General features: G+C 42.1%; 2 protein-coding genes across 2 annotated transcripts in view; one reads left to right on the forward strand and one right to left on the reverse strand.

Moving 5' to 3' along the window:
• Nucleotides 1–2148: 2148 nt before the first annotated feature.
• On the forward strand, nt 2149–9733 carry GSTK1 (glutathione S-transferase kappa 1). The gene is made up of 8 exons (XM_084201133.1): nt 2149–2313; nt 2872–2953; nt 3722–3850; nt 4198–4298; nt 4706–4741; nt 7420–7536; nt 8024–8117; nt 9433–9733. Exons 1-8 carry the CDS (start codon nt 2248–2250, stop codon nt 9471–9473), a joined length of 666 nt encoding a protein of 221 aa, XP_084057259.1. The 5' UTR covers nt 2149–2247; the 3' UTR covers nt 9474–9733.
• A 738-nt stretch (nt 9734–10471) lies between these two features.
• LOC311151040 (rap1 GTPase-activating protein 1-like) overlaps nt 10472–26042 on the reverse strand; it is a 39959-nt gene continuing 24388 nt past the window's right edge. Inside the window, exons 17-24 of the mRNA XM_084201132.1 lie at nt 24567–24713; nt 23260–23363; nt 20887–21000; nt 16049–16175; nt 15861–15963; nt 12732–12817; nt 12528–12597; nt 10472–10576 (exon numbers count right to left, since the gene is read on the reverse strand). Coding sequence (XP_084057258.1) covers nt 12574–12597; nt 12732–12817; nt 15861–15963; nt 16049–16175; nt 20887–21000; nt 23260–23363; nt 24567–24713 — 705 coding nt within the window. The 3' untranslated portion in view covers nt 10472–10576; nt 12528–12573. The remainder of the gene's footprint in view (nt 10577–12527; nt 12598–12731; nt 12818–15860; nt 15964–16048; nt 16176–20886; nt 21001–23259; nt 23364–24566; nt 24714–26042) is intronic.

The following is a 26042-nucleotide window of genomic DNA, read 5'->3' on the forward strand; positions in this document are numbered from 1 at the left end:
CCATAAGTTTTGGCTATTTCCAGAGAAGAGATTATATACGTAAAAGATAAGGAAGCATGGCAGTTAAGAAAATCTTTCAAATTTCTCTTATAATTTCTTGCTGTTAAGACTTAGTGGAAACTTTTTGATTTTATTTTAAATACTTTCCTTTTTCTCTTTTTTTACTGAGTTAATTTAAAAATTATTGTTTTTCTTATCAGAAACTGTCCAAAGATCTCAAATTTATGCTTTTCCTCCCAGATATATGGGGACAGCTTCTAGTAATTATTTGGAGTGGAGATTAAACTGCAAGAAAATCATCAAAATTCTGTTTCAGCCAAGTCTTTGAGAAAGGAATTCTTGCTGACTGCTTCTGCAGCAACATCAGCAAGATCTGACAGGTGTGCTGTGAGGCACAGAAGGAGGGAAACACATACACCCATGGGATTTAACTGCATCATGCAATCTACTTTTCCTGGTTCACTAACAGGAAAATTGGGGGAGTAGAAAGTTTTTGCAAGGAATAGTAAAAGGCAGCAGAAACCATCAGGGGCAACAAATGTTATGCTAGAAAAAAAGGTGTAGCAAGCTATTTATCCCTGTCAGAACTACGTGCAGAGGACAGAACTTCTCCTCTCCAGGTGCACCAGGCAGTGACCAGGAAGAAGGAATCCCTGGAGACTCAGAGATGGCAACAACTGATGTCACAGGCATGATCCAGTTGAGCTGAGTGCTCCCCAGGTGACTGGGTTATATAATCCTCAGTGTGACTAGGTGGACTGATATTGGGAATAAATATGTGTTAAAATTCGTAGCCAAACTCTTACAGCATTCTGCCTGCACCTGAATGGCACTTGCACAAGGAAATATTTAGGATAATTGGAGTAATTGGATTAAAAACATATTACAATTAACAAGATTAATAAAAGATGTAAAATGGCTTAACTGTGGGATCTGTCAGGCAAAGTTTCTCTTCTAAGGGATGAAAAGAGATGTGTGCAGGATGAAATCCTAGAGAATCGGGCTACAGCTGAACTCATGACAAATCTATCTTTCAAACTTTTGAAAAAGCAGGTACAATAGGAAGTTGTCTGTGATGGGGTTACAGGCAGCAGTGCTTGTTGCAGTCGGCATAGCCAGTTGTGTTGGAGTCACCTCTGTGTGTACAAATTTATCTCTCTGGGACACACAGCCTCACTACTGCCTGAACCGTCCCTTGGGAAAGCAGCAGTCACATCCTCAGGCTCCAGTGGCCCGAAGAGAGGAACCCACAGACCCCAGAGGATGCCTGAGGCAGTGACTTACTGCAACTCTTTAAAGTCCCACTCTGCAGTATTTTTCACCCCTTGAGAAAATCATAAGGCAGGATTCCCCTTTGGAGAAAGCGTGCCAATTCTCCTAAATAGAATTTTTATTCGGTCACTCATTTATTCTTTTTTGCCCCCAATATCCTTCACACTTAAGTTTCCCAGCTCTCTTCCAAATCTTTTCTTAACGATTGGCTCCCTGTCCAGTACTCAGGTGTTAAGGAAGACTTCAGGGAGGGGTCACAAACTGTTGTTGGCATTCATGTTTTTCATTGTTGAGTTGAAGTTACTCATAATTCAGAAAGCCGCTTTGCTAAAAAAATCAAGTTTACAGCCAAAGGAGGGATCCAGGAGCACGTTCCCGATAGCATCCAGGACTGAAGGGCGTTGCTACGGTGGGGAGGGAACCGTGGCAGAACTAGAGCGGGTTTGGGATTGCACAGCGCTTCTGCGGGATGGGCAGGGAGGAACTAAAGGCGGAGAAAGGGAAGGGCTTAGGTGAATGGAGGAGGAACAAGTGTGGCGGAAACGGAGGGTAGGGGGATAAAAGGGCCAGTGGCACGTAAATCGCCTGCTGATCCGGCAGGGACGCCCTGCTCCCGGGAAACCAAGCTGGACTGCCCCGCCGAGTCAGCTCCCGGCTTCCCTCCTCGGGAGCTTGCTCTCCCGCCATGGCCTCGCCATGGCCAAGGGCACAGGCGCCCTCCCTGCGATCCCACCGCGGCTCTTCCTCCCCGGCCGGCGTTCTTCGGAGAGCCAGCGAGGCGAGCCGCCCGGCCGTGCCGAGCGAGCGGGAGCCGCGGGAAGGCGGAGCCGGAGCCGGAGGGGCGGCGGGGGCGGCTCCGTCCCGCAGCGGCGGAAGGGCCGCCCCGCTGCCGCTCCCTCTCCCGCTCCCTGCCCGGGGCGGTGCTGCGGCCGCCGGACGCTGCGGAGCGGTGGCACGGCACGGCACGGGGCCAGGATGGGCCGGACGCTCGTGGAGCTGTTTTACGATGTGATCTCCCCGTACTCCTGGCTGGCGTTTGAGGTGAGAGGTGGCACAAGGAGGGAAGCCCCTCCCGGGTCTCCGCGGTGCCGGAGCGGCGCTGGGACCCGGCCGGTCCCGCCGCCGCCTCCCCCTCGGAAGGGCCGCTCAAGGGCAGCTCGGCCGGCTGGCTGCAGGCAGCGCCCTTTGCGCTCCGAAGCTAATTTTTCTCTCGCCTCTGAGAGGTGCCTGGGCTTCTCCCTCGCGTGTTGAAATCCAGGGACACCAGGGCGGTGTGTCCGAGCCAAACGGCAGTGCAGGAGTTAGTGCTGAACATTTTGCTTCGGGGATAGCTTTCCTGTTTAAAAGGAGGAGGTGTCCTGATCATGACGTGAGCCTGACCTTTCCCATACTTACCGCTGCTTAGCCTTGGATAGTGGTGACACGAATAGAGACCCCTCAGCTTTTCTGAGATCAGAGTTCTCTGGCAGCATCCAGGAAAGGCTTTAGGAGTAGCCCTAATACAATAGGAAAGGATTTATTTGTAGCGTTTACTGCCTTAGCTGCACACAGCTCTGTAGACATCCCTGACTGTGATTCCCTCACTATTTCACGTTGCAGGCTCTCTGCCGGTACCGGCACATCTGGAATATTGACCTGCGCTTCCGTCCAGCTTTCCTCAGCGGCATAATGCAACAAACCGGTATGGAGTACAGGGAGATGGGCTCTGCAGGGAGATACCTTCTTCACTAGCAGAGCACTTAGTGTGCAGGCCCTGGGTGTGTGCAGAGCCCACACAGAGCCAGCTCTGAACTAAGCTGTGGCACCAGATTAACTTCAGGATTGTGGAGCCCCAAAGCGATTGAGAAATTAGTCATAAGGAGTTTCACACCGTTGCAACTACACAGACTGTAGCAACCGTGCCAAAGCCCATCTGTTCTAAAACACAATAAAATAAATAATAATAACTTGACATGGAGGGTTTTCCTAGAGTTAGATTTTAAACCAGAATGAGTTTGTGAAACACTTGCACTTTGTAATATGCAGGAAGGATACAAGTATGTCCTGAGACAGTACTTATGGCCTTAATTGGATCACCAAGACTTACAACGCATAAATCATGAATTAACAAGTCTTTATGTTGGTTTACCCATGCATTAGGAGTAGTCTAGCTTAAAAGTCATCTGTCTGAATCAACATAAGTCCCTGATAGGACATTTATACCTTGGTTTAAAACTGATTCAGCTATCCTAAAGGTTTGATCTGTGCAAAACTGAAATAAACCATGTTTAAATTGTAGCATTATCTTTGGAAAAGCCGAGTATGTTTCAGTAAACCAAAATGAAATTATACTATGAAATTATACTCTTCCTTAGGTACATGTACATATGAGGCATAATTTGTCCAGTGTTGGTTTGTTCAGTGTTAGTATAATACAGCTGGAAATCTCAACAGAACTTTTCCCTAAAAGGTAACAAGCCGCCAGCAATGTTACCAAAGCGAGGTGAATACCTGCTGAAGGATATGAAAAGGATGGCAAAGTACTACCAGGTGCCTATACGCATGACCCCAGATGCCTTCCAGCACATCCTGGGCACAAGTAAGAGTCTTAGCTACTATTTCTCATCCCTAGCACTTCTGGTTCCAGTCCTCCCTACCAGTAAAGGTGAAGATGAATTCCCTGTGTGCAGCCTTTTCCTGAACCTGTGAGAGCAGTATGAAGCCTGTGCATTCATAGCCATGAAAGAAATTTCTGGAGAAATACAGCTGTGAATACTACCATGGGAGATAACTGTGGATCAGCATGAGCTTTACTGTACAGACTGTGGGTTTCTCAGGACTGTTGCAGGGGAGGTCACACTCTTCTTAGGTAGCAGTGATGCCGACCACGCCTGCTCCTGCTGCTGTGCCTTGTCTGAGTGTTCCTCTGTCTCCCCACGAATCCAGGCAGCCTGACGGCCATGCGCTTTATCACAGCCATTGACATGACAAACCCACAGTACCTGGAACCCTTATCCAGGGAGTTCTGGATGCGGTTTTGGTCACAGGTCAGTATTTTATGCAGCCAGCTTCTTGACCCTTTCTGTCACATTCCCTGTCCCACATCATTCAAATGTGGAATTCCAGCAAGAGTAAGAAAATGTCTTTTAATGAAAAGTCAAAGCAGGAACTTAAGGCCAGAGTGGTTCAGAAGCCACAAGCTTATAATCAGCTTAATTTGTCTTCTTTTAGGTATGTAAGATGGGTCCAGCAGGCTGGACCAACGGATCAGTGGTTCATATCAGAAAACACTTTAATACGTTCCTAGATTAGGTGACTTAAGACCTTTTTGGAGGTAATTTCTCCAGCAACCAGTATTGGGTTTATTTTTGTTTTCTTAGAAAACTTGCTTTTAAATCCAGAGATGAGCTTTTGTTTCATAAATACTGATTTACTTATTTTATTCTTTTACCAGTATGAAGACATCAGTCAGCCAGAGAACATATTGGCTGTAAGTGACTCTTTTTTCTTGGTTCTTCTGCATTTCTGGTAGATACTCTTATTGATGACTTTGAAGAAAAAAGGATTTAAATTCCCTTGAAGCTCTGTTTGGATTTTTTTTTTCTTATCATGTTCTACATAACACTCAGAACCAGAATACACTTTGTTTGGTTAATTCATGTGGCAAGATACCCAGACTGGACAATGAGTTACCTGTTGATACTGTGTTATTAACAGTCATGAAAGTATAAACAGTTTCTGCAGAATGCATTGAGGCATTGCTGCTATATGAAGTGTTCAGGTGAAATGCAACACTTGGGGAAGGTGACTGTCCTTAGAGTGATGGAGTCAGGTTTTCTATTAAGCTCAGTGCTATTGCCCTTTTATATACCTGGAAATTATACTCCTGATGTATTTTCTTTTGCCGTTTCAATTTTGTTTATTACAGTAAAAGCTGTAATAGCATGTAAGGTAGTATACCAGGAGATTCTCTTGAAGGTCTCTCCTTCATTATTTTATAAGTTCTTGGAATATAAAGAAAAGAGAGGCGTTGTCCATGACTTCAACATCCCTACCTGAAATCTGAAGCTTGCAGTCTTGCTGTTCCCCCCCCAAGCCTAGTCCTTGCACTTCAGCTTCATCTTAGTGTAGCTTTTTTACCAAAATTTCAGCAAAGCTTTGCACTTTGCCTTTTTAAGAAGCAAGACTTGAAGAATATAAAGTTATTCTTTAAATATATAATTTGATTTAAATTAAATTTAAAGATATAATTTAATTCATTAACTATCTTTATATCCAAAGATATAAGTAAAATGATACTTTTACCCTGGTAGGCAGCCAAGCACCATACAAGTGCTTACTTGCTTCCTCCCACTGCCCAGGAGGACAGGGGAAGAGGAAAAGAAGAATGAAAGCCAGAAAACTTGTGGGTTGAGATAAAATTACTTAATAAGCAAAAGAGAAGTGGAAGCAAAGTGAAAGAAAACAAAGAACCACCTACAGGTAGCCTGATGCTCAGCCAGTTCCCAAGAAAAAGGTTAACCTGCCTAAACCCCCTCCTCATCAATTACTGCTGAGCATGGCATATGGCATGGTCTGTATCTTGGGTTAGTTCAGGTCATCTCCCAGCCTCTGGTGAAGCCCCAGTTTATTCACTGAGGGGGGAGAGTGAGAACCAGAGACTGCCTCAACACTTTGCAAACACCATTCATCAATAGCTAAAATAATAAGAATGTTATCAGCATTGTTGGTCACAGATCTGAAACACAAAACCATAGAAGCTGCTGTGAAGCGAAGTAGCTCCATTCCTGTACATAAATATATACAGAACATTGTCACATTGTCTCTGAATCCATCATTATTTAAATAAAGCAAGGATATGCAGAACTTCAGCGCCACAAACTTCATACTCAGAACAATCTCTAATTTAGTCACAGTCTGGCAGTCGATGAGTATCCCCCCCGTGCATCAAGGCAGAGAGGGAGGTGTCCCCTTGTCTGCTTGGGCCTGTCTTCATTCACTCCTGCAACAAGTACTAGACTTTTCTAGAAATTTGTCATCCAAAAGTGGCTGAGAGGTCTCAGCCAATCATCTGAGTCTTTACAGGTGGATTTATTTTAGACATCAGTCAGAAAAATGGTACTTTTAAAACTCGATAATAATTCCTTAGTATTCTTTTACTTCTTTATTTAATCAAAAGCAGCTTCACATAAATTGCTGTATCAACAATGTGTGGTCTGAATTCTGTCCCAGTGCACTTAAATCTTCTTTCTGCCCTGAAATGGTGAGGACCAGATACTATATCACAGTGTAAATATTGCAGTCTGAACACTGTGGCTACCAAGCATTTTGTTCTAGTCCAGTGGTACACTTCTTTAACCTCTTGTTCAAGCACAGTCCAAAAGAGCTCCTCATTTCCCTTATGTGTTAATAGGGGAAGACACATGGAAATGTGGGTGCTAAACACAAAAAGTAATTGAAAGAGTCATTAACACCTACCTGTGCAGGAATTCTTGTCCATGTGCAATATTGCATTTCTTTCTCTTTTATTTTTTTGCCTTTTTTTCTCCTTTTTTTTTTTTTGTGAAATACTTAATCAAAGAGTATTTTAAAGTCATTGTTACCAGGTAAACATTGGACATTTAAATTTGGCTACTTTGTCTTGCTCCTGTGTGGCAGAGGCTCAGGGAAGGTGAAAAAGATCCAGCAGGAAGTAACGCCAGCAACTGTTAAACCTCCGTGATTTGGTTTCTTTCATGCAGTGTCACTTACAGATCCCATGTGGCCACATTTGTCACATGAACTGTTTTTGTCTTGGTAGGCTTGTACGGTGAGACTTTACTTTTCATAACACCAATTTGAGGTTTTTTGTAAGTTATCTGATGTGTCATTGTATCAAAGGTTCTTTTGTTTTCTTTTTCTTTGGTTTAGGAACTCCTGGAAAAAAAAGTACAGATTTGGGGCTTAGAAGATTTAAAATGTCTCTTCTACTTTGTATCTGAGAGTTGTTAAAGGATGACTAGGTTGGGAATACAGCAAGTCAGTTATGCAAGAAGTGCTTCAAGAGTATTTTGAAATTTTTTTGTCAATACACTTAGGTGATAATCCTGAAGATTAAATTATTTAGACCAGCGTAGGAATTAGAATATTTACTTTTAGAGTATTCTTAATTATATGATCTTTTCACAGGTTGCCCAACAGGCTGGGCTCCCAGCAGAGCTCTCTCAGAAGGCACTTGAAATGATTTCATCCCCCCCAGTGAAGGACCGACTGAAAGACACAACAACTGAAGCACTGAAACATGGGGTGAGATGCTTCCAATGGCACTGGGCTTCACAGCCGTGCATTCCTTCCTCTTAAGAATACAGGGAAGCAGGAAACAATGAGGGTGATGATTAGAAAGCACTAATTGTTTTCCAGTGTGTGAAAGCCACCTCACTGTTGTTGGTAGTTTATCTCACTGTCATCTGGGAAAATAAGGCTGACCCACTCATTCCAGCTGGACAGCAAGGACAGGACCAGTGCTGAGAGATACATTTATTGATACTTGAAATAGAACTGTGGATTAATCAGGTTGTTTTTATGCTCCTTCAAAAGGGGCACACAGGCTCTGGAGAGTCACCTACTTTCAGAGGGCTTCAGTAGGCTTCTTATCTTTAAGTACAAGGAAGGTAAAAAGAAGGGGAGGAAAAAAATTAAAAGTTGTTGGGATTTATTCCTGAACATTGATGATATGACTGCAAGAAATTCTCCCATTATAACACTGTCTGTTTCATCTCCATGGTGTCAATAGGCATTTGGGATGCCTGCTGTTGTGGCACATTATGATGGGAAACCACATCTGTTTTTTGGCTCTGATCGTTTAGAGCTGCTAGGGAGCATTATAGGTGAGTATCCCTCATTTCATCACTTTGGTTTCATGTTTTCACCCTCTTGGAACAAAATACATATTGCAGCTGAGTAAAACACTCTTAAGGACTTTCAGATGTTAAATGTTGGTTATCCTTTTCCTGGAATGAAACTGCTAACTGAAATCTGTCTCAGTACACTTAAAATGACCAAATGATCCTTTTCCAGACCAGAAGTAACTTGAGTTCTCCATCCTCTCTTGGTATGTTTCAAGGCTTTTGCTCCATGTGCCATTCTCAAAATACTACTGAAACTCTTTAGTTCTCAAAATATTCATATGTAACCTTTTGGTACTGGACAGTAGGCCTTGGCTAAGATTATGACTATGGCTGCCACTGCTTTTTTCTTTTTTTTTTGGTCATTCTAACATTTTCATTTTATATCTGTTCCTTGTTAGGAAAAGCACATTATTACAGCTCTCCAGTCCATAACTTATGTCTACCTACACAGCTGTTTAGGTTGTTCATATATGTGACCATCCTTCTTTTCATTTTTCTATTAACAGAATACACACTTTAAATTCTTTAAGAGATTGAAGTAGATTGTGATAAATAATAAAACTAAAGTCACCTGTTTTTATGAGTTAGAGGGAATTAGACTATTCATCTCAAGATCTGCCACTTGAGAGAGTGTCTCTAGAAAGAGTTGTGCAGATAATAAGCTTATGCATTTGTGGAAAACGTTCAGCAGAAAGAATTAATGCAAATTAATATTAGTCATAGGCTTAAGCATGAGGGAAATTTTTTTTGGTGGGGTTTTTTTTTTTTGTTTTGTTTTGTTTTGTTTTTTAGTCTTCTGGATGAGTTTCTGATTCTATAAAATATTCTTGATGAACATGAGAGTGAGGAAGAAGAGTACCAAACACCCACTACAGCAGTCACTAGTACTGACTGGAATGTTGTGGCCTGGTTTCTAGTCTCAACTCCAGGGACTTAATCAGATTTTCTTTTTGATTCTGCAGCCTTGCACCCTTTTTTTGGCTTTTTTTTTACCCCCAGCCCCCCCCCCCGCCAAAACGAGTCCTAAAAAGAACTGATTTCTCCCTGACCTGCAGAATGTCTCATCTGTAATGGAGGAAATAATTCTTCTGTACAGTTTCAGTAGTGACTAGACAGTGAAAGATTTATGGAGCTGGCTGTAGCACACCAAACAAGATATAAATCTGTATTCCATCACCAGTAGTTACCTTTCACCAGAGTAGGAACAATAATCCTGCTGCAGAAAAATGACCACCCAATTACTTGTATGGATTACATTTTAACATATCTCTTTTGTGCTGGTTTGTCTTGGCAGGTGAAAAATGGCTGGGACCAGTTCCAAGCCCCAAGCTGTGAAAAGTCCCGGGGAAGTATATAGGAAGGAAAATATATATGTCAATCTTCAGCAGTTATCTGAATGTATTTAGTTTTATGGAGAGATGGCTTTCTCATCCTTAACAGTTAATTTTACTGCTTGGTCTCATCTCTTAATTTTGAAAAATATCAAGGTTTGCCAGTATTACCAGCCTGGTGAGGTGTTTACCAATACAAATGTGCTTCCTTTCTTTCAAGAGATCAAAGATTAACATTAAAGATTTAACTTCTTGAAGAGTGAACATTCTTCTTCCCTGGTTGATTTTCTTTCCTTTACCCTAAAAACATGAGGATTACATAGTTACTGGACTGCAGTCTCTGGGTTTCTTATATCTTCCTGCTTGTCCTTTACAAACACACACAGACACACACACACATAAAACCTAAGAGAAGCTGGCCACATTCTCCTTTTATTTTAAGTCCATTGTACTACATAGACATAAGAAGCACAGGTAAGACATTAATGCTTCCTTTTACTTTGCATCATGGCAGCTGGGAAGGACACAATTTAAGCCCAAAGAAGAGTCTAGGGAACCAATCAAGTATTTTAAAAGGAACTGTCCCCATCTTGGACAATATTTGATACACCTGGCTCTGCTGTGACTGATATTTGAGGAAACCACCACACATGTGCATTCGTGGGCACCAACCCCAAACCTTGCAGGGGTTTTTAACTAATGCAAGTTTTACAGGAATGTCTTTGGAGGACGGTTGTGAACACCACTGTAGGTTCAGCTGGTAACTGAAGTAGAGTATGTTTTGCTTCCTCAAGGATGCCCTAATTGCTGCCTATCCAAAGGTGATTTGGATATGGCTGTGAGGGACTTCCAAGTCTGCAGAGGGAAAGGTATGCAAACAATTAAAATAAGAAATTTCACATGGAAACAGTTTGAGCTTGGCTCTGTATTGGCTGAATTGGAATGACACACAGAAATTTGATTTATTTGAAGTTTGATTTCACCATGATTCCACACTCTCTGATGCATTTCACTGAATGAAACAGCAGCAGCTGGAATTCCCTTTTTTGTCTTTTTCTGAACTTTAGGGTAAAGCACATTCACATATTTTCACTTGAACAGCAAATCCTAGAACAAAGCATCAGAAAAAAATCTGTATCCTTCATTTTCTTACAGCTCTAAGTGTTGTGGGGGTATCATTTGTTCCCCCATCTACAATTTTTACTTCTTTCAGCTCTTCGGGAAATACCCTAGGACTGGAGGAGTCCTTCCTCCTTTTTACCAGCACACCCATTACTCTTTGGGCAAATCCAGCCTGGAACTTCAGGAAAATTTTGTGAGAGATAAGTGGAGTTAGAATGACAAGGAGGTTACCATGGATGTGGGTGCCATAGGTTTCTTTGAGTCCCTTGAAGCCACGTTACAGAAATTTTTTACCATTTCTCCCCTGAAACTTGCTAGTCTCCAGTCTGTGCTATCAAACTGACTCAGAGGTTGTGGAATTTAGTCAAATGGAATGACTAAAACATCACTTTAAGCCAGTAGTGCTATCTCAGGAGTGGGTAAAATGGTCTCTTGTGGAAATTATAAACTCTGGTAAGGAGCTGGTGAGAATTCAAAGAACACCTGGAAATAATCTCACAGTGAAAAGCAGGGTCTTATGAAACTTTGTTCTTTGAACCAGATCAACTGAAAAATAACTAGCCTTTGTGGCAGAATGTTGTTGATTTGGTAGATGGACCAAAAGACATGGATCCTACAAACTGCAATCTATTTCATTAAATTATCTTAAATGCTCTTTGACCTACTTCAAAGCAGTGGAAAGTAAATGCTCAAAACCCTAGGTATGAAAATCATACTTGAGTTCTACTGAGATACCTTGCTTATTGCCTGTAATAGTCACCAGTAAATGCAAAACCACAGCCTATGCCTTTGTATCAGTGGGTTTGCAGATTGTTGCAATTCTGACTCTGTACCTATTCTGAGCAAAATGTGCCTGTTTGGGAGCAGAACTTGGAGGGAGTTCTGCCTCTCATTTAGACAATCTTGCTCCTGTGTTACAGAGCCGTGCTGTGAGCACAAGCTCTTGGCAAAAACTGTGAGGATGACCCCTGTAAACAGTGGCTGGCAGCTGCACTGTCACGCTCAGTTCTGATCTGTTTTAGCACACACTGAAGCAGCCTCAGTGGTATCAGCTCCCCTCTGATCTGCTGTGGCACCAGTGGCCACCACCACATGGAGCTGAACTGTTCACCTGGCTGCTCTGAATGCCACAAGGTGGCAGGGCAGATAAAACTTGAGCACTGAGGATCAGCAACAATAAGAACTATCAGCTATTTAGGAACAGCTGGAAGAATTTTCTTCCATAAAGATTATACCTTTTCTGCTCAGCTACATACCAAACTAGTTCCTGAGAGCCTCACATCCCCACCACTTTCAAGGCAGCTGTTTAGCCGTCAGGCCAGAGAAGATACTGGGCAAGGAAAGGGACATTGAGCAAAAGGACTCTCAACAACACAGGCAAAACTGGACTTTGAATTCTAGGGAACAATCCTGAAGTTGTGTTTCCCTTTTCCCTCACCAGGAAATCAAGTCCCACTTCCTGTGTCTGGAAAAGCTGTGAAACTGGCATGGACAAGTAGGTCCCACCAATGCTAGGCTGAAAGCAAATAAGCAAAGTGTACAGAGAGGCACAACATCAGAAAATGAGCAACAAAAAGGGCTTCTGCAAAGTAATGACACTATAAAAAGCAGAGGTTAGGCACAGAGAAAGGTGGGTTGTATCTGAGCAAAGGCAGCTGAACAACCAAAGACAAAGAAGAGAAAGAAACTGTGTCTAGATTAGGGCAGAGAACAGAATCTCAGTGGGAAATGCTGTTCCCTGAGAGGGAGGAGGCAGCCACAAAAGGGAGTGCTTAGGTAAATCAGACAGGCCAGAGTTGCTGGCCATGGAAGATCGCTTGGGGAGGAAGGTAAAGGACTAACTGTCTGCTGAGAAGCTCTACAGCACTTGCTGCACTGTCTCAGAGAGGCAGGGATGGCCAGGGGCCCGTGGCTCTCCTCCCCCCGTGTCCATTACCTGTGCTCCTCACTCTGAGTGCAGCAGACATCCTCCAGCGCTGACATCACACACAGCACAAAATGGAGGCCTGCAGAACAAGGCACCGCTTTAACCTCCCCCTGCAAACACCTTCCTACTGCCCTTTCAACCCTCAGCCTCTCTCTTTTCTCCCATCCTCATCTCTGTGCAAGCGAGAAGGAAACATTTTATTAAAGCACTTACTGGATTATGGTGCTGAGCCTCTGCTTTGCTGCCTTTTCCTTTTCCAGTGGAGCCAGCAACACTGCTGGAAGGAAGCAACCTGCTTCCTAGAAGGGAACCAAGCACAGAACAATACAAAAATAATCAAGAGGGTATCCCAGGAGCTGCACACGTAGCTGGTTTTACCCCAAAGTTTTCACAGATCTGTGGCTCATCCACAGGTAAGAGTGAAAGGAGTGTACCTCTGCCCAAATTGACTAGTGTTACCTTCACCTATGTTTCTCATTCCAGCTTGAAACATGAGGAAAGTGACTGCTTTAATTTCATTAAAATAATAGTCATCAGCCACTGGTTCCAGACAATCTGAATGCCTTATTCTCAAGGATACACATTTGTGAAGCAGACTCTAATCTTACACTCTCACAGTATGTCTCTTCCTTCTCTCTCTGACCCCTCCCTTGAGATTCCCACATCTGACCTCAGGGTTTAAGGAATTTGCCTCCCATCACATATCAACACCATGGCAAAACCAGGGATTAAATGCTTGCAAAATTCTCAATTAAAAGCATTCTTCTGCTTTCTGTAATCAACTTATATACACCATACACATCTCTCAAAAAATGAGTAAGATGTCTTTAACATAACAGCCTTCTTAAACCATTCTACATTTACTCTTAGATGATCCTCCATTCTATCCATTCTATGGTTAAAATTATTAAATATGGTAATTTCCAACCAGTACAGTTTGTGGGAGTTTATGCATAGCTGCATCACAACATAAATCTGTATTATAAAATAGTAAATATTTTCTTTAAATCAGAAGAAAATGGAAAGAGTTTGAATTAGAGTTTAGTGTGCAATGTGCTAAGGGGTAGAATGGGCAGGTTAAAACCTCTGATGGCATATCTAACCACCATTCAATCAGGAAAGTGAAGAAAGCTAATGAGGAATTTCTGCTAAGGTGGTAACCTCAGATGCTTTTCCCAGGAACATTTATTTCCTTTTTTTTTTTTTTTTTTTTTTTGACTTATATGTAATCACAGCAGTATTTTGTAGGAAACAGATAAGATGCAACTATTGTTTCAGCATTTTTATTTTTTCTAAGGTAGACTATCCCCTTTCCCAGTGCCATTATGTAATTTAAAACTGAGACTTAAAAACAAAACTAGTGAATGAATCACTGTGAAATGCTGCTAAACTGTGGTTTTAAACAACATGAATTTACAATATGAGGGTTCTTCTTTATTTTGTATATATCCCAGTTCCACTATGCTAAAATTTAATCATGATGTATGTTTTTTGTAGGAAGTGACTAACAAGCCAAGTAACTAAATAAAAATATACCTAACACAACTGGTAGTGTCTAACTGTTAAGGAGAGTTATAGCTGAATTTTTATCCTGCCCTTGAGTCTAGGGAGAAAGTCACCTCTGCCTCATGTGACATGCACTGGCACATGAGACACACTGGTATACTTAAAAGCCAACTCAGAAAATATTTTGGCAAAGGTGGTTCTCTATGTCATGATCTGGGAGCATAATGACCACAGACTGCTGACTTTTTTTTTTTCCTGTAACTTTGCTCTCTCAATCTGAAAGGCAAATTGGAGAAGCCAGGAATGTGTACATGGGTCAGGAATGCTGGATTTATTCCGTGTAGGATCTAGACTAACAGTGGGCTTGTCTTAGGTTTCTCCATTAAAAAAAAATCCTTTTGGTCTGATTTTACACAGTGCATTAACTGTGGCTAAATACTTACTGGATAACTTAATAAAGGGCAAAATTAAACCATCAGGATACTGCTCTCTGTCCCCACAGTTGTAAAATCTAAAAATTACATTGACCTTTACACTACATTCTCTGTAATGATTAATCTCAGTGATGCATATTAATGATTTATATAGTGTAAGATAATAAAGAGTCAGCAGACAGAGAAACTATCTGTGAAGAGCAGAAGAGGCCAATGGAAAGCATCCCTGCCTCCAGCATCCACAACAAAAGAGGAATATCTGGCAGAACAGAGATCTCTGCAGAATATCTGACAGTATCACATCTTCAATGCTGTTGCTAAGACACAGACAATTTTAGGCAGGGATCTGTCTGATGGCCACTCTTGATCTCTCATATACGGCAGCTGTGGGGAATGAGACCTAAGTCTATCCTCAAAGTAAGGTGACTCCACTTTCTGACCCATGTAATCTTTACAAACAATTCTTTTTCACACAATTCCTATGAAGATTTCAGGGTTCATTCTAACCAGCTTTCTTCCTTGCCAAACACATAATCCCTAGTATCTCTTACCACCTCAACATGCTCCTATTCCAGTCTTCCAGCAAAAAATGTTAAATGTTTTGCCTTTCACAGTTGCTAATGACTTCCCAAACTCAAAAGCTTAGCCTTTTCAATCATACTTTCCCAAAATCTTACACAGCCTCATTCTCAGAAACAGACTGAAACTGATTGAAATTTTCCCTAATTTTAGCTTAAGGCTGATGCTCAACAAGAAATGCTTCAATCCGAACCAGTTCATTTTAACAAAAGTGAAATGCAACTGCAAACAGGGTCTGAGATCAGGGCTCTCAGGTGATCCAGCTCCACAGCAGGAAACACAACAGGTGTCCCTGCTACGGGACTGAAGAGAACTTCTAAGGACTATAATCATCTCTGCACTGTGAATGGATCCAAGCTGAGTTTAATCAACTACTCCTCTTTAATCAAGTACTAGACTAAGATCCCAACCTTGGCAAAAAACTCTCAGTGCAGGTTAGCTTCCTGATTACCCACCTTCTCAGGAGCATACTGCTTTGTTCAGGAAGCAGTTCCTATAATCCCATATCCAAACTATCTAGTTTATACAGGGACTGCATTCAGAAATGCAACCATAGCTCTCCACAGAAAAAACATGAACACTTCAATTCTTTGCAGTCTACTGTAAGTCCTTTTGCAGTACGTACAGCACTATTTATTCACAGCTTTGAAGCATTCTTTCCCAATTAAACTTTGCATGGCAGCTGCTCTCCCCATTTTCCTGGGCTATCATCTACCTGTGCTTCTAAAATATTAGGTACAGCATACAAAAGATTTGGCTCAACCTCTCATACACTTCTAGAAGCGTAAGTAGAGGGTTTTTTCTATTTTTCTTTCTTTTTTACCTGGTGAGCTAGAAGTACTGGGTGTGCAGTCACTGTCATCCAGCCACATACTCTGAACCATTGAATCCTGTTTTGGAGGGCCCTTAAGTGAGCACGTCAGCTCCTGGAGAGGGCAAAGAAGATGTGTTTTAATAATGCACCTGGTAAAACAGAGGGTAGCCTCTGTTTGTTAGAGATCATACACCCACCCTGTCATTCTCCTCTTCCTCAGATGTTCCATTTTCCCTCAATCCACTACAACAACTGCTTACACTGGATGATGAACGTGAGAGTGGCTGCATCACACAGTATCCTGAAGTCTGACTCCTGAACATTCTGTGAAATGCAAGCATTCAACATCATCATGCTTATTGTTACACACAGGCTTAACTTCTTGAGGCATAGCTTTATTATGTAGCAGTCAGAAACAGTAAGAATATATTATTCATCCACAGCTAGCTTTTCTACCTAGGAACAGAATTCAGGTGAACTGGCATGCATACCCTAATTTCTAGTTGCTACATCACTTAGGAGAAACACCAATTCTCTGTCTCCATCCTAGATAACTGTATGAAAGCACAAGTCTGAACAAATTTTTAAGTCACAGACCTAAGTGTAATAAAGTGGAGTGACTCAAACCACCTGCATTTAGGTATTAAATACATCTAGACATTCATTAAAATCAGCAAATGCCCTATTGTGGAGATCAGAGATTTTAAGAGCCTAAATACAGAATGAAGAGGTGTTAAACTGAGTATAAAGAGCAGGTGCAGTCCAGTCTAGACCAACCATTCCCACAGCCGCTCTCAGGCTATCGTGTTTTGTCTGATGTGAAATTCCGGGCAGAACAAAGGGACCATAAAAAGCATACTTTTCATGTCATAGAGCTTATAAATTGTTACTGCTGTTTTCTGTACAGGAGGAAGCAGGAAAGCAGACACACATTAACCAGTATTACAGAACAGTTAACTAAGAAAGTTTAAGGAAGCAGTGGGGAGGTAGGAACACATTACTGAGATCTGTATTATTGCAGGACATCTCAGTGTAAAACTATGTAGGACCAAGTGCCAAGCGCTTGCACAGACAAGTCAGAGCCTTCCTCCTGCTTACAGACAGGAACACACCTAGGTCAGGATTCCCATCCTGGTGATTTTCCATGTGCCCAGCTGCCAACAGACTGACTCCTACAGGTCTGTCCCCACTAAAATTTAGCTCCCAAAGGGGACATTCAAAGCAAACTGTATTGGATCCCTTTACCACCACTCTATCAAATGGAACAGACATTGAGGTAGCCTGGTGTATGTTTTAGATCTATCAAAGAAGACCCTTAAGGTCAGCTCTTCCCAGCTGAGAATTTGGGATCCACTGCTTAGAGTCATTTAGGAGATACAACAAGCCATGAGGCTGACACTCTTACATAGTAGAAGGTGCACTGCGCATGTAAGCCCCAAATTTATGGTGAAATACTCATTGCCTGCAAAAGAAACCAGCTAGTAAGAGAGAGACTAAGAGCTTAAAAATGTTAAGAAACAACAAAAAAAAAAAGTTAAGAAAGGCAAGAAAGATAAGACACTTTTAACATACTAAATATATTTATTCCTTCAGAAACACTGCAAAATGTGGCCAGTCTTGACCTACAAGCAGTTGTGAAACCTAAAGTCCCAGGCATATTACATGCCAGCATGCAACAAGGAGAACAGTGAAGACAGGGCCAATAAAGGCCAAAGATATTTCCTCAAGAGATTAGGAAATATATTTTGGAGGAAATGAAGGCCAACATGCTTCTCCCTTAGCAGAGCAAATCAATAACATGAATCTAAGTGAAGTGGGATCTAGATTTCCACAAAGTATCTCCTTCTCAGCACCCTTCCTCAGCAGGTTTCTCCATCCTTGTTCTCTGCATTGCATTTCTTGACCCGTGTCAAGGCACTACAGACAGAAGTGGAGTTGTGTTCTGCTCTTGCATTCTGCAGGCCAAACTATTCTCACTCATCTGAGGGGAGAGGAAGGGAAGAGAAGGGGTCGCACTCAAGGTGGCCTCCGCTCCCCATCACTAGTAGAGGTTGGTTCAGTGGCTGCTGATTTGGCAATGGGAAGGGCACAGAGCCAAAATGCTCCAACAGGAGCTATCTGTCCATCTCCCTTTCACAGAATTCCTGCTCCAGGAACTGCCAGTGGAGCGTTACTTGGTGCCACTCGGTCTCTCCACAGTCCTTGAGGTCCTCTAAGTACGTTCATGCTCCTCTTAGCCAGGACTCTGATTTCACCCCAAAAGTCTTGCCAGTGTCTTCAGTGAGGTACCCAATGACTGAGTAGCATCCGGTCCACTCCTGATTGGCTTGATGTCCCCACTCAGATGTGTCTGAGGAGGGAAAACACACATACAAAAAACCCATGTACTTTTCCTAGGATATGGACATACACAGTACACTGCTTGATTTTTCAGATGCAACCCAGAGAGTCGTCTGATCCTCAGGAGTTCTACTACTTGGTTACATAGGCTGGGTTCATTCTTTTGAGTCTGTCCCTTGAGAAGAAGGATTATTTGGAAGGCTACCTGGACAGTAAAGCAGAAAAACTAAGGACAATTGTCCCTGTATGTGGGAGAGAAGACACCGTTAGCTCAAGTGAACAATGCAGTTTCATGGATTGCTGGCTGATCACTGTATAAATGTCTGTTAAACACAGCAGTGTGCTAATTTGCCTCTACTGTAAAACAATGAATCTATTACTTATGTGTTCCCTTTGCATTTATTTCCAGGTTGCTTTTAGTAGAACACAGGTGAAGAGGTTGATCATTCCAAGTTTTGAATCTGAAATGATTATGTAAGCACCAGTAGCATCATGCTGGACATTTCTGAGGTAACAAAAATTTCTTGTGACTCTATGGAGAGAACCAGGAATAGACTGATGACATACTCCCAGGGACGGCCCATTCTGTTATCTAATAGGGACTACATAAATCATTCTAGAATGAGGCAGAACTCTTCTGCATTGGAAGTATGCCTGTATCTTGATCCTGGTTTCACAGCTGATGAACACCAGGTAGGCTATTTCAGCAGAATGCCAATAAACTGTCTCCAAGACAGACTTTACACTCCCAGCCTTCTCCTGCAATATTGTGCTAATACTGTCTTGCTGAAAATGGTGTGCTTTACATGGTGGAATTACATGTGCTTAATTCCCTGTCCCCGATGTCATGCAAAAAGTATGGCTGCACATGGGCTAGTCCCTAACTATGGGATCACAACTCTAACTCTGATTAACCACTAATTGTGGAAAACTCCATGCTGCATCCCACCTTGTAAATGAACTGTCCAGGAATGGGCTAAACCACCACAGATATGAAAATACTTCTTTTTTCTGGTGATCCTAAGTGGTTTTGAGTCCATGACTGAAAAAACATCCTGGGAAAGGAACTAGACAAACTGACAAATCATACAGGTCATGCCTAATGTGCATAAACAATATTCATGCAAGTATTGTTAGTAAAATCCCATGCTATGTTTGCTCTCTGAAAGCATGTGGATACCAACTTGAAACAGCCATTGCAGCTGGCTCACCTCCTCAGCTGATGGAGAATGGCGGTTGGGAAGTGGGGGAAGCAGAATTCTTGGTGATTATGCAAGGTAATCAGTCATCTAATCAGAGCTAGAGTCCCTCACACATGCCTGTCAGGAACTTCTAGTTCACTAACAAGGCCCCAGGCAGGATGAGGAAGGGAAGGTGGACTGATTTGGTAATGCTGGAAGATGGGGGGTGCTGACTAATTAGCAGTTCCATGTCCTGCATTCCCTCTAGTCCTTAGCTGCCAGAGCTAGCACCTTAAATGTTCTATATCTCCTAGATGTGCTCCCATCCTCCTCCACACCAAAATTCTGGGCTCTCATCCAACCAAGAAACTAGTACACACACAGAAACTAGAACACTGCACCTTGGCTGTGACAAAAGTCTGAGCAGTCCTACAGCACGCAACTGGGTAGCTAAACTAAGAATTGCTCCCTAAGAATTACAAGCAGATAGTCACCAGCTTGCAATTCTCAGAGAGCATTGGGTGTAGTTGGAAGGGCGGCCCTTCCTTGGCAAATTTGGCACCTGAAGCAACTATAACCATAGATGCCTGGTCCTAGGGCACCTCCTGAAATTTTTTAAGAATCTCCACAGTCCTGAGAAAGGGAAATGCCCTAATACAAAGTACTTGCTACCTTTCTTGCCACAGGTCTCATCCAAGCTCTCTTGAAAAAAATTAGGTGTGGTAAAATGTTCCAGAAAGTCAGCTACAGCCTTTGATTTAAAGACAGGCTGTTCTGGGGTCTTCAAAATGTAAATGGGTGGTTCCCCTGAAGTGTTCTAGGTAGGATCACATCCCAGTATAACACAGCTTAGAAGCAGCAAAGCTCCACTACCAGGAAATTGCATTTTTCCAGTTTTTGACAACCAGAAACTGGAGAATTAACTTGCAGACCACTGCATGAAGTGTTTTGCACATACCACTGGGTGTGGTATGGCGTGCTTTAGCAATGAAACATAGGTGCAACACATGGGACCGTGCTGGGATCCTGCTGTAACACTTTGGGGAGACTGAAGACAGTTAGTTCACGCTGGTTGGGAGCAGCGGCATGAATCCTGCTTAAAGGGGCGGAACTTGAGTACAACCCAACATCCCAACATACCCTTGTCCAAGCTTCTCCATGAAGCTCCAAAATCACTCCAGAGCAAACTACAGAGGAAACATACACATGAGTAAACACAGATAATTGGACAGCTAGGATTATGTGTATCCTGTTGGATGCAAGCTCACATTACAGTAAAGATATAACCAAAATCAAGTGGTCCAATCTTTCATCACGGTCTGTTTAAGAAAGCCACCTTCCTGACAGGCTCTGAATTACTGTGCCACAGCCAGACATCCAACTTTTGAGATGCTACAATGCCTGATGTGGAAAATTTCAGTAAAGCCTCCAACAGAGCAAGACATGCACCACACTTAAGCCAATACCAGAGACAGTGAGCATCTTTCAAATACTAAAATTTATTTTCAACTCACTTGCTCTTCCTGCTGGGGAACTCTGGAGAGCTGGGACTAGATGATCCATCAGACTTCAGGTCAAAGAAAGTTCCTGGACTGTCCAACACCCTTTGTATTCTCTCTGTGGTGTCTCTGCTGGGAGAAAAGAGAAACCAGCTATACTCCAGGGCCAGAGTTAACTGCCATCTATTCTAACACTCCCTTACAAGATACAGTAGAAAGCTGTATCTCCTGTATACATGTAAAAGGGAAGGAAACACAGTTGTGCTGAAAAGGGCAGACTCCTTAGATGTGACATGTGACATCTGGAAATGGCCAACTTTAAGCTCCTTTTGAATTGATAAAAAGAGCTGAATTAATTTCAGTATTCACCTTTATTTATTTTTTCCTCTATCCTCCCCATTCCACTGATCTTAAGAAGCTACAGAGTTTAATAGAGAGTGTAAATACGATGGTTACAAAAGTGTTATTGCTAATACGACTTGTCAAGATACCACTGAAGAAAGTTGTCTGGGTGAGTAACTGAAATGAGAGGTACATTTAATTAAAGAAAGGAAAAAGAAGAGAATTTGGGGGATTTCTTAGGGCTTCAGTGGTGGAGTTTGTCACAAAGTTCTTCCTCTGCTCTCTTGGTCAGTTGACCCTGTGCAGCTCACATCACAGTTTCTGACACCCTCACTTATGCTAATACAATTGTTTGTGAGACTAGAAATTACCCTGACAGAAAATAACTCTAAAACTAAAACAATCCTGAAACTCCTACAACAAACTAACAAGGGGGATGGGCTGGGTCAGCTCTGTGAGCAAAGCCTGCCTATTATTAAATTACAGCTTCAGGGAGAAGTCACATGTGACACTTTGCGCTCACTGTTCCCAGAACGAGAGCATGCTCCAGCCTCCTTCATTCTTGCTGAGTGCTCTTTCCACCAGTCCTGGCACCCATCAGACTTCTCCACGAGCCAGTTCATGGCAGAACCTGGCAGACAATTAATCCAGTGAAAGAAAGTTGATACTTTTTCTATTTATTAATGGGCTGAATCAGTTCCATGGAAGGGCCACTGGGGATCTGAGCAATCATCACAAGGAATAGTCAGGATTGGGTAGATGAAAGGGACAGAGGGGAAGTATCACATCTGCTTTCAATAACAATGAACTGTTAAAGCAGTTGCTAGTGAAACTGCACCTTCAAGAATGACCCAAAAAGTCTTTTAGAAAATACAAACTAAGGCTCCCTGCTCCTCACATCTAAGTTTACAAGTAAGCAAAAGGAAAGCTAAATAAACCAATTAGTTCATCAGATCCCTCCAAGCAAAGAGCAGAGAAAAAAAAAAAGAAAATAAATCCAGGGGTTTTCCCTGTAGTAGGAAAGTTTTACAGATCCTTCAAGGGGATAGAAACAGTTGTTGTACACAAAGTAATGGACTGAAGGACACAGCTGCCTAAGGTACAAAAGGATTTAAAGTCTTGAGAAGCTGTGGCTACTGTGATAGCTTAGACTACTACAGGGCAGTTGTCTCTGAAGATTTAATTTTTCTCAAAAGTTCTATTTTTATTCAGATTATGTCACAGGCACCTCATTAAGAAGGGAAAATGCAGTAATTTCCTCCTTAAATAACTAGTTTCCACTTTAGAGATTACTTTCCCCCTTTTGCACCCAGTCTTTAAGCTGTTTCCTGGAATTCTTGCAACTGGAAAAACTGCATATTAGATGCAGAGCATTCATGTGACTTTTGAGACTCTGTATAATATTAAAAAGATGTCTCAGCTAGACCTGAGAGAAATGTATAATTTAACTAAATAATCTCTCGTGACCAGTAGACAACTTTTGAATGCTTATAATTCTGTCAAATATGCCAAATCACTCCTTGAAGCAGTATATTATCCATTAATTATAATTATTTCTGAGATGATCTAACTTAAACACTAGTCATTTGGACTTAAAGCTTTTTTTAATAAATCCTGTAAGTTACCAGAAGTTTTGCCTATTTGAATATTTTAACTTGAAAACAAACAAACAATCAAGCATCCCCTTCCCAAATACCAGCCTTTCGTCTGACTCGCTTCTAACAGTGGTCAGTGAAGAGCAGGAAATTCAAGAGTCCTGGATAATAATGTACAATATTTAAGAGTGATCTTATTATGTTCCCCCATTCTTACTCAAATACTGAATCTCTCCAATTCCAAACACCCTCTTTTAATTTTCTGTTACTGTTATTTGTCCATTTCTCCATCAGTCAATAATCAGTCCCTTTTCTTCCCATTTGAACAATTTCCATTTTAGTTCTCATTCCTGGTGGTTCCCCCTCTGCCTGTATGTGCCTTTCTATGTTCCTTTTCTCATCTCCTCTTGGTTTGTTTACCCTCTTTCTCTCGTCTCCCCACAGCTCATACCTCTTTTCCTCCTGTATGTTTTCAATGCCAATGGCACTACTCCGTCGCCCGTGGAAGCGGCTGGCTCGAGTACGTGATGGGCTCCTACCAGGCAAGGCAAAAGACTAGAAAAAAGGAAAGCATGACAGAAAGGAGAGGAACAAGACAGGAAAAGCTGTGGAGAGCTGAAAGCATGTGCAATGTGGGTCCAGATCCTCTCCTTTACTGCAATACAAGAGCTCAGCTCCACCTGTGCAAGGACTACTTTCTGTCAGCGAGCACGAGCAGCCAGGGCTTACAAAGGTGGCGTGAGAAAGGGACGGAGTTATAAAGAAACAAAGGCAGAACACAGCCAGAATACAGAGAAACAGGCTTGGGAAGGGAGGTATCCCCATATGGTATGAGGAGAGGCAGAACCAGAAAGACAAAGAAAACCAGAAGTTAAAGGAGAAAAGGAGGCAGCAAACCCAAGTCATTAGTACGCTGTGACTTTGTTGCATTGACATAAAGAATGCATACAACCAAGTAAACTGTCACCAAGAAATCTTCACACTGAAGGGCACCTTCTTGGCTTACTCAGAGATGGGTTTTTTTGTAGTTTGCCTGTATTGACATCACTAGTGCAGAGACCACAACCAGCTGGATGCACTTTGGCCAAGGTAACCATATTTTCAGTATCAGAAACTGATGGATCCTTTTCTGGAAAGATTTGTGACAGATTTTTAATTCAATGGTCACATATATTTAGTATCCCTATCAAATAAGAAAGGCTTTGATAGTGATTAGAAATATTCATTCTTTTTCTCACCCCAAACTTTATTAATTCTGCTGTTTGTTCCCAACATGCAAATTCTATTTAAGCAAAACAGCACCTTGAATATCTTGTGCACTTGTTTATATTACAGAAAATAGTCTGATTGGTGAAGTCGAAGAAAATGAAACAGTTCTAGTGTCCTTATGTTCTCAGGTCTTGCCATATGACAATACAGTACCATTCCAGCCAAACCACAGTGCATGTATTTTTTAACACATGGCACCGTACAGGATCTAATTCAGGATATCAGAGACAGATGTCTGATGTAGAATCATGTTTGGCTTTTTTCTCCCAGTCTGCATCAATCTCAGCTCTAGTTTACACATGAACTGGGGCTAGAGATGGGCACAGACAAAACAGACCGCAACACATGCTGTCACCACTTGTGAAATGGGATGATACAACAAAAAGATTCACTGTGGGACAAGAGGACAAACTAATAGGGGAAGGAAATGTATGAGTGGTTACAAAGGTATGCCGGGTTCTCTTCTTACAGCCCACCCGAATACCTTACCGCAGCAATGGCCTTAGGGCCCTCGGCGACACTCTGGCTGAGGGCAAGGCCAGCCGTAGCCGGGCGGCTGGGCAGGGTGGCTGGCTGCTGCTTTCTCATGGATATCCCCATGGTATCCAGGCTCTGGCTGCGGCCTCTGATCACCCGCTGAACAGGAGGGAGGCAGGGAAACAGACAAACACAGATATACACATATAGACATGCACACGGTAGGGTAGTGTGAGAAGCACCACAGATTGAGTGGGAAGTTGTGACAGACTGACACTGGAACCACACAGATCCTAACTCCTAGAAGGCAGCACCTTAGATTGGTCTTAGCTGATTCATGGAGCTCTGGGAAGAGCTCTTCTTCAAGTATATTCTCTAGTTTCACCTCCCTTCTCCTATTGCAATGAATAGAGGTTTCCTACCAGTATCCCAGCATACTGGATTAAACAGCATCACCTAGAGCAGTCCTATCCAGTACAGGCTACAAAACACAAAATCAAACTCCTGTTCAAGGCTGTAAGGTTCAGTCTCGTATGAACTTGAGTTTTGGCTTCAATGGGAAAGCAGCCATATCAAAATCTGCAGCATGGCAAAAGCCATTTTCTGACTTAACTCAGCCTTTTCCAGCCTTTTACAAATGTCACCTGTGTATACAATGTGCAAATCCCAGCATCTGCCAGAAGTCATAAAAGGACATTTTGGGAGAATTAGTGTAAGACATGGATGGGTTAAAATTCATGGTTAGCAGCAATGGCAGTTTGTATGTAAAAAAAAAAAACCTCACCAAAGCATCCCAGAGCTGACCAAAGCTACATACACAGCTACCAAACCTATTTGTGAGCAGGTTAGTTTTACAGACCTTAATACTCTAACTGACCAACCATATAAAGCCATAAAGTCATCTGAAGAAATGCTATTTATAACACATCTCTCTTTCCAGAGAGATAACTTATTACATAAAAGAAGTGGCAAGAAACTTCCCACGTTAAGTGGGAAAGGGCAAGTAGATAGAATAGGAAAGCAATAAAGTTTTCTCTCTGTATAACCAGTTCAAAACTTAGTTTGCCCATTCATACAAAACCTTTGCTTTCTCATATCAATTATCTTTATCACTTCTAAAATAAAGTTCTGTCATCTGGTTTATTTTAAAAAATCAACAATAAAAACTCCCTAACATGCCATCTACACTGAAAAAGGTAAATTAACTCTGGTTTTTAGAGGGTAAGGAAAGCAACACAGTTTTTCTAGACAGTACATTCAGAGATAAGTTAGAAACTTTTGCAATGGCTCCTGCAATTCTTTCAGTTATAATGAAAATGAATTGAAAGAGATCTGCTGTAGGAACTGAAAGCCCCTTGCTTCTAGTTATTCCTCTTGCAAACACTGACTCCTTCTTCTGTAAATCATGGAATAAAAAACATCTGACACTTGAGACCAGCACGAAGCATAGAGAGTTTGGCTTCTAAGGGCCAGTATGGAATTCTAGAC

This window comes from Fringilla coelebs, assembly GCF_963513975.1.
Source record: "Fringilla coelebs genome assembly, chromosome: 2".
In the NCBI taxonomy this organism is placed as follows: Eukaryota; Metazoa; Chordata; class Aves; order Passeriformes; family Fringillidae; genus Fringilla; species Fringilla coelebs.